The sequence below is a fragment of the Clinocottus analis genome, unplaced genomic scaffold (genome assembly GCF_023055335.1).
Source record: "Clinocottus analis isolate CAN_PGR_092001 unplaced genomic scaffold, fCliAna1.0.p SCAF_16, whole genome shotgun sequence".
Lineage (NCBI taxonomy): Eukaryota > Metazoa > Chordata > Actinopteri > Perciformes > Cottidae > Clinocottus > Clinocottus analis.
Genome location: NW_027175887.1, coordinates 10,658,339 through 10,671,500, shown reverse-complemented (window position 1 = coordinate 10,671,500; position 13,162 = coordinate 10,658,339). Strand labels below are relative to the sequence as shown.

General features: G+C 44.3%; 1 protein-coding gene across 1 annotated transcript in view; it reads right to left on the bottom strand.

The window, feature by feature from the left end:
* Positions 1-10,854, bottom strand: part of cyth3b (cytohesin 3b) — a 31,200-nt gene extending 20,346 nt beyond the window's left edge. The window contains exon 1 of the mRNA XM_068578874.1: positions 10,502-10,854. Within this exon, the coding sequence (XP_068434975.1) occupies positions 10,502-10,520 (19 nt within the window). The 5' untranslated portion in view covers positions 10,521-10,854. The remainder of the gene's footprint in view (positions 1-10,501) is intronic.
* Positions 10,855-13,162: the final 2,308 nt, after the last annotated feature.

Here is a 13,162-nt window from a genome sequence, read left to right as displayed (position 1 = left end):
AGCTGCTCTGGGAGACGTGCTACAATGGATTGCAGCATGAACATAAACTACAAGCTGAAGCTGATGGGAATGGGTTTTGTTTTTCAGTTATTATTGCTGGAGGCGCTACACGGGGGAAAAGAAGTCAGAGCACCACCAGAGTCACGAAGCTTCATCTCCTGGGAACAAAGGAGACCTCGACCACATTTCCTAGCACCATGCCCCACAGTTAATGATGCAATTCAGTTCGGACTAAAGTGTTCGACACACGCTAAAAACAAATATGCATCATCTTCAGAAATAAAGACAACGTGTTGCTTCAAGGACTAAAGCTGCTGCGTCTTTCAGCCTTTAAAACACACGAGTAAACCATACTGTTGTCCTTGGATGCAACACATGGAATATCTCATCATAGCTGGAGTGCACAAAACAACAATACCTTGTTGTTGAGTGTTTGTCTTATTTGTACCTAAGTAATCATATTATATGTAAACTTTGTCCAGAAGCATCTGGACAGAAAGTCTCAAATAAGTTACTCCAAGTTGTTTTCCAAGTCTGCAGCAGTAGCTTGTTGTCAGCTCTCATCTTAGAAGAGACATCCACAGCGTTCCCTTTATGAAAATTGGATTACAACAAGAAATCAGAGGTTACATCAAACACAACACGGCCGTTTGATTCTTCAAAGCCTCAAAAACCCTATAACACAACCCCTTGAAGTAAGACAGTCTCTTCACAGAACCCACTAGTCACAGTCACTTATTCATGAACGAGCTCTGCGTTTGCCAAATTTCACTCTGATAGAAGCACTTCTCTTCCCTTGGGATTAAGAGAAACAGCTTCCGATTGGTTTATTTGTGGTCCATCATATGTCACAATCCTCAGGCAAATTAGTTTAGTGGTTTTGACAGCAGGATCCCTTGTTCTTTATCTTGGCTCAATTACGAGCTAGACTGCGAGTCTTTCATTAGGATAGTCGATCTTACCTCATGCGTCATTTCCCGTACGGCAAAGAAGTGGATTACTTTTACTCAATGCATGTTTTCTTACACTGTTTTGCAACTGATAAACGATCAGCCCATCAGTCTTTCTGACATCCGTCGACTGCAGAAACTGAGACCTTTTCTTATCTCATCAGCCAGTCCAGCTCCTGCCCAGTCTTTTTTTTTAAAGAGCAAAGACATTTTGAAAAGAAGATGGCGATCTTGACAGTCATTTGACCAATACGCAATCTGTTGGTTGACAGCTAAAGATGTGTTTGACATTAATCTTAATGCTTCCTTGTTTTGTCTTCTTGTACATAATGTTCTTCGTAGCCTCACACTGTCTAGACGAGATATTTCGTCATTGACCAGCTGTTAGACAATACTACACCTTCTTGTGTGAGACTAAGCCCTGAAGGATCTGTTGACAGTAATACTAATCATGTCAGGACTCAACCCAAGGTCACCTTTCCCGATCAGCATGCACTCGCCTTATTGTACCTAATCTGAAATGAGCCATTCTGCATAAAAGGGCACTCTCACTTTGATGCTAATGCTTTTGTACCTTTACTCTCGTTAACAATTTGGATTGCAGGACCTTTACCAGTAACTGAGTATTTCTACACTGTGGTTTTGCAACTTACACTGCAGTATCAGTGTCAGATCAGAGTGCTTTTTCCACCACTGATAGTTTGAGTTGTAATCTCTAATTAAAAAAAATGTAATGGGTAAGCCAGGATACCCAGTTGTGAGCTTGTATTCTCTGAGAGGACATACAAGTCCTTAAGAAACTCTTAGCGGGGCTTCAGTAAGGGCCCGACAGTCCTCAGGAAACAACTCGTGTCTCACCTGATGACAGTCTGGTATGGAGGCCCTGAGCAGACAAACAGAGCTTGCAGACAGAAAGAAAAAAACATGACAGAGGAGGCAGCAGCACAGGCTGTTTATGTCAGGGTCAGGCCTTAAATGTGGGAAAGAGTTCAGCGAAGATACACCATAGACAGAGAGCGAGAGAAGACGGCAGAAAGATGAAGAGACAATCCAGCTGCCAAACAGGATCCACGTCTGCTTTTGTGATTCCAAGACAGCAGGAAAGAGAGGAGGCGGATGAGGAGGAGGAGTGAGAGAGAGTTCATAATAGAATTAAAACCTGAGCCAGGATTTCTTTATTACGCAAAATATGTGGGCGTTTCGGGTCAAACCATCCCTCTTTCCCAGGTTCTGTGTCAAGGGGTTTTCCAGAGTAAGAGCCTCTGCACTCAGCAGCCTTTTTTTTTCCTTCAGCCTCTTATCTTAAATCTCACAAGTTGAGGCCAGCCTCCAAATAAACATCATCTGCAATTCTTGCATCATCTCCACAGAGGAGCAAACTTTTGTTTTTCCCACATAAGTAGATGAAAGTCAGATAAAAAACATCAGGGATGATAAACTTGTTGGCAAAGGCTTTGTGGTATAAATAGTCAAACGCATTCAACCTTGTCTCGTAAAAAAAAAAATAAGTACTGCAGTTGCAGGGAAGTGCTCATGGTGGATGGTGGGAATACAAAGCACAGAACTTAGACTCCAGATATCAGGCTTTATGTCCTGCATCCCAAAACACTGCTTAACTTTAAGATGAAAGACGACAACCCTGCTCAAATGTAAAGACCACAATCTTTCCTCTACTTTAAAAGGGAAAGTGTGGAAGAGTTGGTGGCATCTAGCGGTGTGAATCCCCCTCCATTCACCCCTCTGTGTCAGACAGCGGCTTGAGATCGATATGCCTTTAAAGCAGCTATAATCAATATGTTTCATAATAATAATAATGTATCAAATCAATAATCAGAAGCTTATTATTAAAGTTTGAAAAGTAGATGGAAATACTGTCATCAATTTAATTTTAGCAAAATAACATAATTTGTGTGGGAGATGAGGAAACGTTTACATCATTAAACGTTGTTAAACATCAAACAGAGAACATTTAGCTGGTTACACCAAAGAAACAGAAACATTTTCAGAAACTATAATGTGTTAATCATGCACATAGACAAGTGCTTTACTATTAGCCTATTTTTTTTCTCCAAGAACTTAAATTAAGGAACATAATCAGAAAAAGCTCCTTATACATTTTTCAAATTAGGCTTTGAGAGTTTATTCCATTGAAATCCATTAGCCCATCTTGTGATTTCATTCTACTATTATGTTACATTTCTCTCATAAGTAATACAGATGGAAGACTTGAGGAAAAATCTGATTTGAAAGAGAAAATATCCAGAAAACATTGTACTCCCTCTTCACATACAATTACATAACATTTTTAATGTGTTTTCCATTTCACATATTTTATTATTGACTGATCACATCTGACCAAAAAGAAGTAGATTGGATTTAGACTCCAGGGAGTGAAAGATGCTAGAAACACGGCGCTTTACTGTGAAACTAAGCACATGTATGGCCTCCTGACATGCACAGATCTCCTGGGAGCTTCAGCTTCTGTTGATGTTTTTAATATCGGGAGATTAATGTTAAAGCATTTAAATTATGCTCCTCTGTCCAACATATATTATCAAGAGAAATCAAAGGGCTTTATTTCCTCGAAGGTTAGCTGTCGTGCACGTACTTAGCAGGACAGAGGTCACCAAAAAGATCAAATATATGTGCAAAGGAACCGGTGTCCGGGAGCCCCTGTAACTGCCTCGGCCTCCGAGACACCCTGAGGCCATTCTGTGTGTGTGTTACAGTGGTCATGACCCCCTTAAAGCCATGCAGGTTATCAATCATACACACTCTTCATCTGCGCGAGCACCGACATTGATGCATCATGAGTTATGGGACAATGAGAGAAAGTGTATGTGTGTGTGCTCATAGTAATAGTGGGCGGGTGACAACAGCTCAAGACGCTGCCGTCGTCCCTGTAGAAAGACCCGGTCACAGATGCCCTTGAGGGCTATCGGAGGCCATTCATTTTGTATTTCCCGGTGCTCACTTGCAGCAACAAAAGGCTGTCCCATCTCTGAAAACAACTTCACAATCCAAGGGTCAGGGCGAAGGAGAGGAGGAGAAGTAAATCCTGGTGAGCCACCAGACTTTAGATCACTTGACAGTGACAGGAATAGAAAACACAGCAGAGGATTTCTCTTTTTCTGCTTTTATTTTCCATTTAGGCCAGCTTTTCTGTCATGATTGAATCCTGTTTAGATACACTGTGTGTGTGTGTGTGTGTGTGTGTGTCTGTGTGTGTGTGTGTGTGTGTCTGTCACCCTACGAGGGAAGTGACGGCGAGCGACCTGAGTCCTTGACCGATAATCCACAAACTGTTATCCATATCCCTCCTCACTTGATCTCCCCCATTTGTCTACGCATGGAGAGGGCTCGCAGCCCACACTAATCCTCTGTGTGCAGACCATATAAAGAGATACACACACTCACAATAATATGCATACACACACACACATGCCTCCACAAGTGAAAGTGGAGAAGCATGAGGTACACACAGCTGGGCTGAGCCTTGCACCACTAACCTACTTTAAGAATCTGAATGCAGCATCCGTTTCCCCATCAGCATCTCTTTGAATCTGTACCACTGCTGCATGTCTTCATCTCCATCTCTCTCACACACACACACATACACGTGTGTATACACACTGACAGGTTGCTCAAGAGCCTCTCGTGTCACGTGGTGGTCCTGCTGTGCTCTTTGTAGCCTCTCGGTGACAAATAGAGCACCGCTGCCACTCTGAATAGCACAGACACGATGACGGGGAAAGGAAAGACTACGCCTGCAACAACCTCGGCCTTCTTTACAGCACCAGCGGGGCAGTCACAGCTCATCCTCTCTCCCTGTGAAAGAAGAATGAATTTTGCATGATGCAGCAGCATCTTACAGCAAAAAAGAGAGTGGGGGTAGTGAGTGGAAACATGCCCATTTTGCACAAAAAAGGAGTCGAAAAAAAAGAAAACTGGCAAAGACTGAAGATGTTCTGTAGTAGTTTACTGACACATTGACCCTCCAGAGTAAGTGACTGAGTGTTACAAATCCCTTCTTAAAAGCAGGGCTGGCATTGAAGTGGCAGTGCCACGGGCCCCAGGGGAGCAGACAAGAGGCCCGTAAGAGGCTGGCAAGATGCTCTCTTACACCCCAAAGATGTCCAGGAGTAAAGTGGACTATACATCGCTTATTACAAAGATGCACGAGAGTATTTTGTAGGAGTAAATCAGCCTTAATTAAACCCATCGATTCAGTTTACTGAAAAACTTATTACAACAAATCTTATGAAATAAACTTCAGTCTGTGTTAAAAATCACAGTCATTTAATGTTTCTGTATTATAACATTAGGAAACGTGAGTGTGTTGTGAGCGTGAAACACTGAATGTTCTGGCAGTCGGAGGGGCTGATACACCTTTTTCCTGCATCATCAGCAGTTCAAACTATAATTGTTCCAAACCTCCCATTTCCTGTCCACTCTGCTGTGCCTCCAGACACACACGCACACACACACACACATGCACACGCACACGCACACGCACTTTAATGGAAGCAATGAACTCCCACAAAGGCCCAAGTGGAGCGGCACGTTCTTTGCCCGAAATTCACTTCGGCACATGATTTGAAACTCCTGGGAACTTCCAAGACACTCGTATTTCTCTTTCCAAAGAGGACTAAAATGGCTCCATTTGCCTCACACCTCCCCTCCACGAGCCCCTCGACGGTCCTAATGCGACAAGGACAAATCCCAGTCTGTGGCTCTGCTGAGCAGCAGACCTTCACTGCACAGTCTGTTAGATGAAGGGAGAACTGGATACTTTCTTTAAAAACCCTTGTGTGGAGAAAACAGAGTAGAGGTCCAAGTGGATTCGCATGCACGCCTCATGTTCACTTTAAACTTAGCTTTTCATGCAAGTAGATCATGTCCAAATCCAGGATGTTGACTTCCATATGGGTCAGTCTGACTTAACGTCTGTTGAGTCCAACTTAAACCACTCAGGGGATGTCACGGGTAAATGTAATATCTGATATTCAGGGAGGACAAACTCAACAAGGGCTCTTTGTGTTCACTGACCTTTTTCTTACACACACAGACTTTAGCCTATACGGTAACGTCGAGCCACATACAGAAGCCAGAAGTCTTCTTTATCTCCCCATCAGCCTCTCAAAGCAGTTACTGAGCCGTGTGAGCCGGACTGCTAGTGCGTGACAGTGTGAGGGAGCAGTGGGCGCACACGGCAGTCAAAACATGGAAAACACACTTTTTAACAGAGCGGAGTCAGATAAAAACTAATTTCTCAAACGCACACACCAAAAAATGATTTATCTCGCTCACAAAATTAAGACGATACACACAAAATGGCATCTTAAATGAATAGCTCAACATTTTGAGAACTAAAGTGTATCCGCTGTGTATGCTAAACATGAAGCTCCAGCCAGGTAGCTTAGTTCAGCACAAAGATTGGAAAATAAATCCAACCGCCAGCACACATTACGTCTTGTTTGTTTCGTCTGTACAAAAAACTTTAAGCGGGACAACACATGTATTCAACGCTGAAAACAATGACAATGGATAAGTCTTTGAGGTTTGGCAGGTTCGGCCGTGTGGCAAAAGACAATGATTCCACAACCCTGCGACGAAGTAAAGGTTGAAGTTACGGAGTAGACTGGTCATTAAGAACACACGTCGGGTGTCGTTGTCTCCCGTCACGCTGAGATGGGACCGGCTCGTTGCAGAAAAACAACCTCAGGGTTCCCGCTAATTCGGCGTCATGGGGAGTTGTATTTTTATCCCCTTTATACTTGTTTTTATGCTGGTCGTATAATTTTATGAGGTCATACTTATCGCCCACACCGCGAAGGCCGGCCCGTGAAAATATTGTCTTACACGAAGCCGGTCCGTGGCGCAAAAAGAAAACCCACCGGTGTAGAGGACAGGGCTTCTACATCCCTCTGGTGCTCCCTAACATCCTGCAGGCCCCTTAGGTCCTTCGCCGTGACACAGGCTGCATTCACGTCGCGCCTGCCCGGCCGAGCCTAGTCAGGCTGGAAGTAAACACCCACGGTCACAGGTCTCTGGAGCCATCTGCAGTAGAAGCGACTCCTCTGAGGAGCCAATATATGGACAGGGAAAATATTCAATCTGGATACCACGAAGAGGTGTATCCTCTTGAAGCATGATGTGTTTCTACGCTATGAAGACTTGGGGACGTTACTCTCTCGGGCTCTCGGCAGCGTGGGGCGCTGTGGGGAAAAGACAGCAGCTGCAAATCTCCTCCAGAAGTGAAAAACACAGATCCCAGAAGCTGCTGGTGTCCCGAGGCCGACAGATGAATTGCTCAAAGCCCAGCTCGGCGCGTGCGTCTCTCCTCGCCTGAGTTGGACTGCAGTGTGCCATAACCCCACAGACCACACACTGACACACTGGAAGGCCGAGATTAAGCGGCTGGTTTTCACAGTGTGTAAATAGAGAGGTCTGACTCAGGTGAAGGCTCCGATTCACACCGTCTGGACATCACTCACGAAGCCTCCATCGATGAGGCGCACACGCTCCCAGACTTACAAAGATTACCTTGAAGCCGAGGAGGCAGAGATGCTGGAGGTGTGCATTTGATGGACTGTCAAAGTCAGTCACGCAGAACCAGAATGTGTTACAGTACGCTACGCTCAGTCAGACAGGCTTCACAGTAGCAAAGCTTTGTGGGCTCTTGTCGGCCCATTGTCCATTGAGCGACTGCAGAAGGCATTGTATTGTTGAATGTCATGCGCGTCAGATGGATTACCATGGACCCGTTTTCTCTCAGCCTTGTTGTGCAGTACGGGCCCCGACTGTGGTTGCAGAAAAGTAACTGATACGAGGAAATTTTAACAATATATGCAGGGAAATACATAATAATAACGAAGCTGCACTCAAGCACGGCGACGCTTTGAGCTTAATGCAAGCGGCAGCGCGCTAACACACTCACAAGTATCATGTTAATAATATCAGGAGTCAGGTCAACCATCGAGTAAATGTGACTTAATGTTGCAGCAGGATGGAAGTAGTTGTTGAGACGTTTCATTCTGAAACAAAGCGGTGGACCAGCCAGCCGACCAACATTACCACGCATCCAGCCATGCCGGTAGCGTGACAAGAACAGATATGTGTAAAGTAATGGTACTCTCTTCTTCCAACGCAGAGAAGATTTCAAGCAGATAAAAAACATAGAGAAGAAGATGGAAAATAAATTGAAACTGGATCCCCATCAAAAAGGTATGACCTGGTTTGATAGCGAGATGATTAGGACAGAGAAGAAGGACTTTCACCGAGAGAAAGTCCTGCAACAGACAGGAGAATGGATTGGTGGACCGAGTCCACCGACACTCTCCCTCGCTGTCCTTCACTGACGGCTCTCCGTACATATTTGGCCATTTTCCAACTTTGCTCCGGCACACATTCATCCCGGCCCCCTTATCACAAACACACGCACACACACACATATTCCCTCCCAGACATCTCACCATCGCTGCTACTACAACTGTGTCTCACTCCTCGCGGCCAAACATTCTTTCCATCCTTACGCCTTTCTGTTCTCCATCCGACACCTCACTCTGTCCACCTCACTCCCCTTCACTCGACCCACGGCCCGGAAAGATGTGTCTGTCCCTTTGTGAGTAACGACAGATTTGAACTTTGTCAACCAACGTGCCACTTCCCCCGTCACCTCACGCTGAGTACATCCGTGTTTGTAATCCTCGCCAGCGTTATCGCTCACACACTTTACCCTCCGGTGAACCCAGCGCTGCTGTGGGCTCATGTGTGGGTGTTCAGTTGTTCTCATAAAAAGAACAGCAATTTGTGGATAATGTTCCCAACTGTTCAACACAAAACTAAACAGCAGAAGAAGAAAAAGCAGGAGCTCTGCAGCCTCTTTATCCTGCAGCATCCAGGACACTATTTATTCCAGATGAGAGTGCAAACTGTGGCGTAACTCTTTCTCTCTCTCTCTCACACACACACACACACACACACACACTTATAATTCTATGTCATGATCCATCCATCTATCTTCACTCTAAACAGTGCCATAAGGGAAAAGGAGAAATTTAATTTGTGCGAGTGTCAGTGTGTCAGCGTGCAGCCATGAATATATGCGTGTGTGTGTGTGTGTGTGTGTGTGTGTGTGTGTGTGTGTGTGTGTGTGTGTGTATGCTCCCGGCTACTGTCAGCTATCCATGGTCGGCATCACACGGCACCATATGTCTGTCTGTGGAGCTCTGCTGACGTGTGCCACCGCTGGAGGCCAGGGCAGCCGCAAACAGCACAATGACAGCGTTATGCCCGCATGCTCTGCATGGCAACGCTGGAGCAGTGAGCACGTGGGACCGAATACCACTGACTTACAGAGGTGAGACAACATGAGTGACTCTTTTACACCTGTAGGATTCTGTTCATGATGACAGGCTTAACAGCCCCTCAACTCCACCCCCAGTCCCCTAGAGTCAGAAGATGATGCGCAGTTGGCTTGTTAGTATCATGGACGGATTAGTGAAGAGCCCACCGGCTACAGGGCCAGTCGCCCCTGCACCAGAGCCTCTGTATGAGGTGACATTCACTTCTTTCTTGTCATAAAGTCAATCAACAACCACAATTACACACAAAGTGACCACAAAGAAACAAAAAGGAAACAAACATAAAGAAAAACACAACCAAAAATAGTAGAAAATAGACGCTAAATGACCTCAGGGATTTAGTCTAGGAGTCTCTCCTCGAGACCTTTTTTACGATATGTGTTTCCAGAGGCCTGTTGTATCATAATCTGTCCATGGCTGTATTTGGAGTTACAAATAGCAGCTAATAATTGATAGGAGTTCATATTCGACAAATGCATGAAGTCACTGAATAAGTAATGCACTTGTTATATAATTATATATTTGTCAATAACCAGGGCTGAACACATCTTTGACTTCATTAAAAAAGTTGCTCACCATGCCTCTGTGCTGAGCTCAGTGCAGTGGATGCAGACTCCTGTTGCAGTGGCACATCTGTGCCAACACTTAAGTCATGAGCCAAGAAATGAATGTGAGTCTCATGGCTGTGCTTGGTTGACAGGGAAGAGGACCTGTTGGGCCAGCGTGACACCAGCAGCCCCCAGCTGACAAAACCTTAGATAAACACAAGTCTACTGGCCACAGCACCAACGCGACACTGCTTCAGTCATCATGCTGATCCATTGGAACTTGATGGAGTCTTTAGCATCCCCCTGAAATTAGGTCGATCCTTCTACCTTCCCACATCTCGCATAAGGCATGGTCTTGAAATGATCACAACACAACGTGAGTGAGTGAGGGGGTCTGCATGTCAGTGAGCTCTCCCAGAAAAATGCTGAAGTGGAAAAGGTGACAGATGAGATAAATGTCGCTGCATGTGCGCCTGGCGCACCAAAAATAATGCAATCACTGAAAATATAGGTCAACGTTATCCATAGTATCCATAACGTTAGTACTATTATGAATGAGGCTGCAGAGACACTTGTCTCCTCGCTGTTAGTACCGACACAGCTACACTTTCTAGCATTGCATTGAACGCATTCATACCTTGGTTGTCCTCGTCCATGTTTGCAGCCTATAAATCAAAGATCTCCTCCAAAAAAAAAAAAAATCGGTCACAGAAACTTCCCTTGTGCGAAAAAAAAGGGGCTCCGGGTCGCCTTCCACAGCAAAACACGCGCCCTAATTTCCAGGACGCTCTTTGGCTACACAGGTCGTCTCACTGGCAGCGTCTTTCTTTGCGCAAATGTTGTGGCCATTTACGCCTCACGGTCGCGAGGCGGTCCCCCCGGTGGCCCGACAGCCAGCGCGCGGCGCGTGTCTCGGTCCCGGGCAGCGGCAGCAGAGGTGTCTTTTTGCCACAGTGGTCGAGCGTGTTGTCGTTACCCCTCCACGTACGCCTTCACTCCACTAGTACGGGGAGAGTAGTTGACATGCGGCTGCGTCAAGTTGGCTAACACGCCGCCGTAGCCATGCCGGAAGTGTCAGCAATTAGGCCTTCAAAGTAAGAGTCACACTGAGGTTTCACCGAGGGGGTTATTTTTTATTTTGGAACGACACGCGTAAAGTCTGTGTGGTATTTTGTGTGACTTGACACTGGTTGTTAATCCCAGCTCCGCTACACAGCCCCGCGCTGCGCGTCAGCGTTCATCGCCGATCAGCGCCCACGTGACTCCAGGCAATAATGAGATTATAGCCAACAAAATCGACCTACAAAATGTTGTATTGATTATATGAAATGGTTTAATTATACTGTCACATTTGGTTTCATCCCTCAATAATTCATAGCAATTTGACTTAACATGTACCTGAATAGATTAAAAGATCACCCAGAAACACTCTTTTCAGATATTAACACATCATATTACTTATTACTTCATGTCATATTTCGTCAGTTTCCAGCAAGATACTGGCATATTGTATAATAATATTATAGGTTTATCTTGCAAAAGTATAATCTGAATAGTTATATTATTATTATTATTATTATTATTATTATTATTATTATTATTATTATTATTATTATATATAGCAGAGTAAACATGGTACATTGTTGGCACAATTAATTTACAATCAAATGCCAGATTATTAGGTACACAGCTAAAGCAACTGAAGTTTCACACAACCGTTCAACATTAACTCCTGCAAGGTTTATGATGGTCAGTTTGGGTTGTATAGTTTTTAAGAGGCGTTAACTCAACTATATTGTCATTTTGGAGGATGTCTGGGTTTTGTTGTGCACCCAGTTCATATGAATGAAGGCAAATACCACTATCACCTATTCAGATTCTGATGTACACAATTCCACAGAGGACTATTTATTTGCCGTGATACCCAGTGATACAGTGTTTTCTTTGACTGTCTCATTGGTGCAAAAGCCCTGTGGCGAGCAAGGCTTTAAAGAGCTGGGAGAGTATTACAAAGGCAACACATTTATAAGATCGAAAGGTTTATGGTCTGCGTGCAACAGCTGCCTACATGGAAAACATAAGTCCGAAAAGAATATAGCAAATTAATCTAGAGCTGCACAGCTGCTCCAATGCAATAAAATAACATATACTCTGTAGTAATACAACAAGCGACCAATCCGATCACCATGAGGAATTATGGACGAGACTCTTACATAAGCAGGGAGAGCGATCAGGTTAAGAAACCGTGGGATGAGGTACACACACACACAGAAGAGGGAGAGAGAGAGAGAGAGAGAGAGAGAGAGAGAGAGAGAGGGAGAGAGAGAGAGAGAGAGAGAGAGAGAGAGAGAGAGAGAGAGAGAGAGAGAGAGAGAGAGAGAGATTGTTTCTACAACACACGTGGTTTCAATTATAGCATTCCTGCCTCCGCAGAGAAGGAGGGGGTCTCACTTCCTGTGTGCATTACTCCAATGGTCAAGCATGAACAGATGTTTTAAGGTATTCATTCATTTGTTTATTCATAGGTGTCTCTTTTGGACAAATGTTTCGCTCTCAGTACTCTGTCCTAAACAAAGTGACATTCTCCAGACATAACACAAACAGTGCTCTCAATCTCTGATAGCCATGATGTTCAGGCTATAACTTTACTATATTTGTTAAAGTAGAAGAAGTAGCAAAGGATTTACCTCCCTTTTAATAATATTCAATTCCATTCAATTCTGAACATTTGGAAAACTGCATTAAATTCTCATTGATAGCATATTAGACAAAAACCCTGACATTGCTTCACCATCTTTTCAAAAAGCATAATAGTAATAGGGGACGAGTAGAAATCAAGAGTCTCAAATGAGTCATTTTCTACAAATTCACATCAGTAAGATTACACAATCCACTGAACCCCTTCAATCCGGCACAAGCCAGTCTTATGCAGTCTGGTACCAAATGACACGAGCAAGAGAAATTGGAAACCTACAGCGTGATCCTGAATTTACACCTGCAGATAAACGCTCTGCTCACACTAGAGGTGACGCGTTGCTGTGAATATCTTAGACATTTGGGTACATGCATTCAGACAGTATTTGTTTTCTTTGCACTCTGGCGTTAAACCCGAAGACAAAGCTGTGTGTTGGAAAGGAAACCAAATTCCTTGAGATGTGCACCTCTTAGTAGAGTGGGGGAAAAAAACTAAGGAAAACAAGGGAAAAGGAAGCGGTTAGGAAAAGGAAATCTCTCACTTTCCTCCAGTTAGGAGGTTTTACATCCTAGGTGGATTGATGCAAAGCAGTTATTACACGTA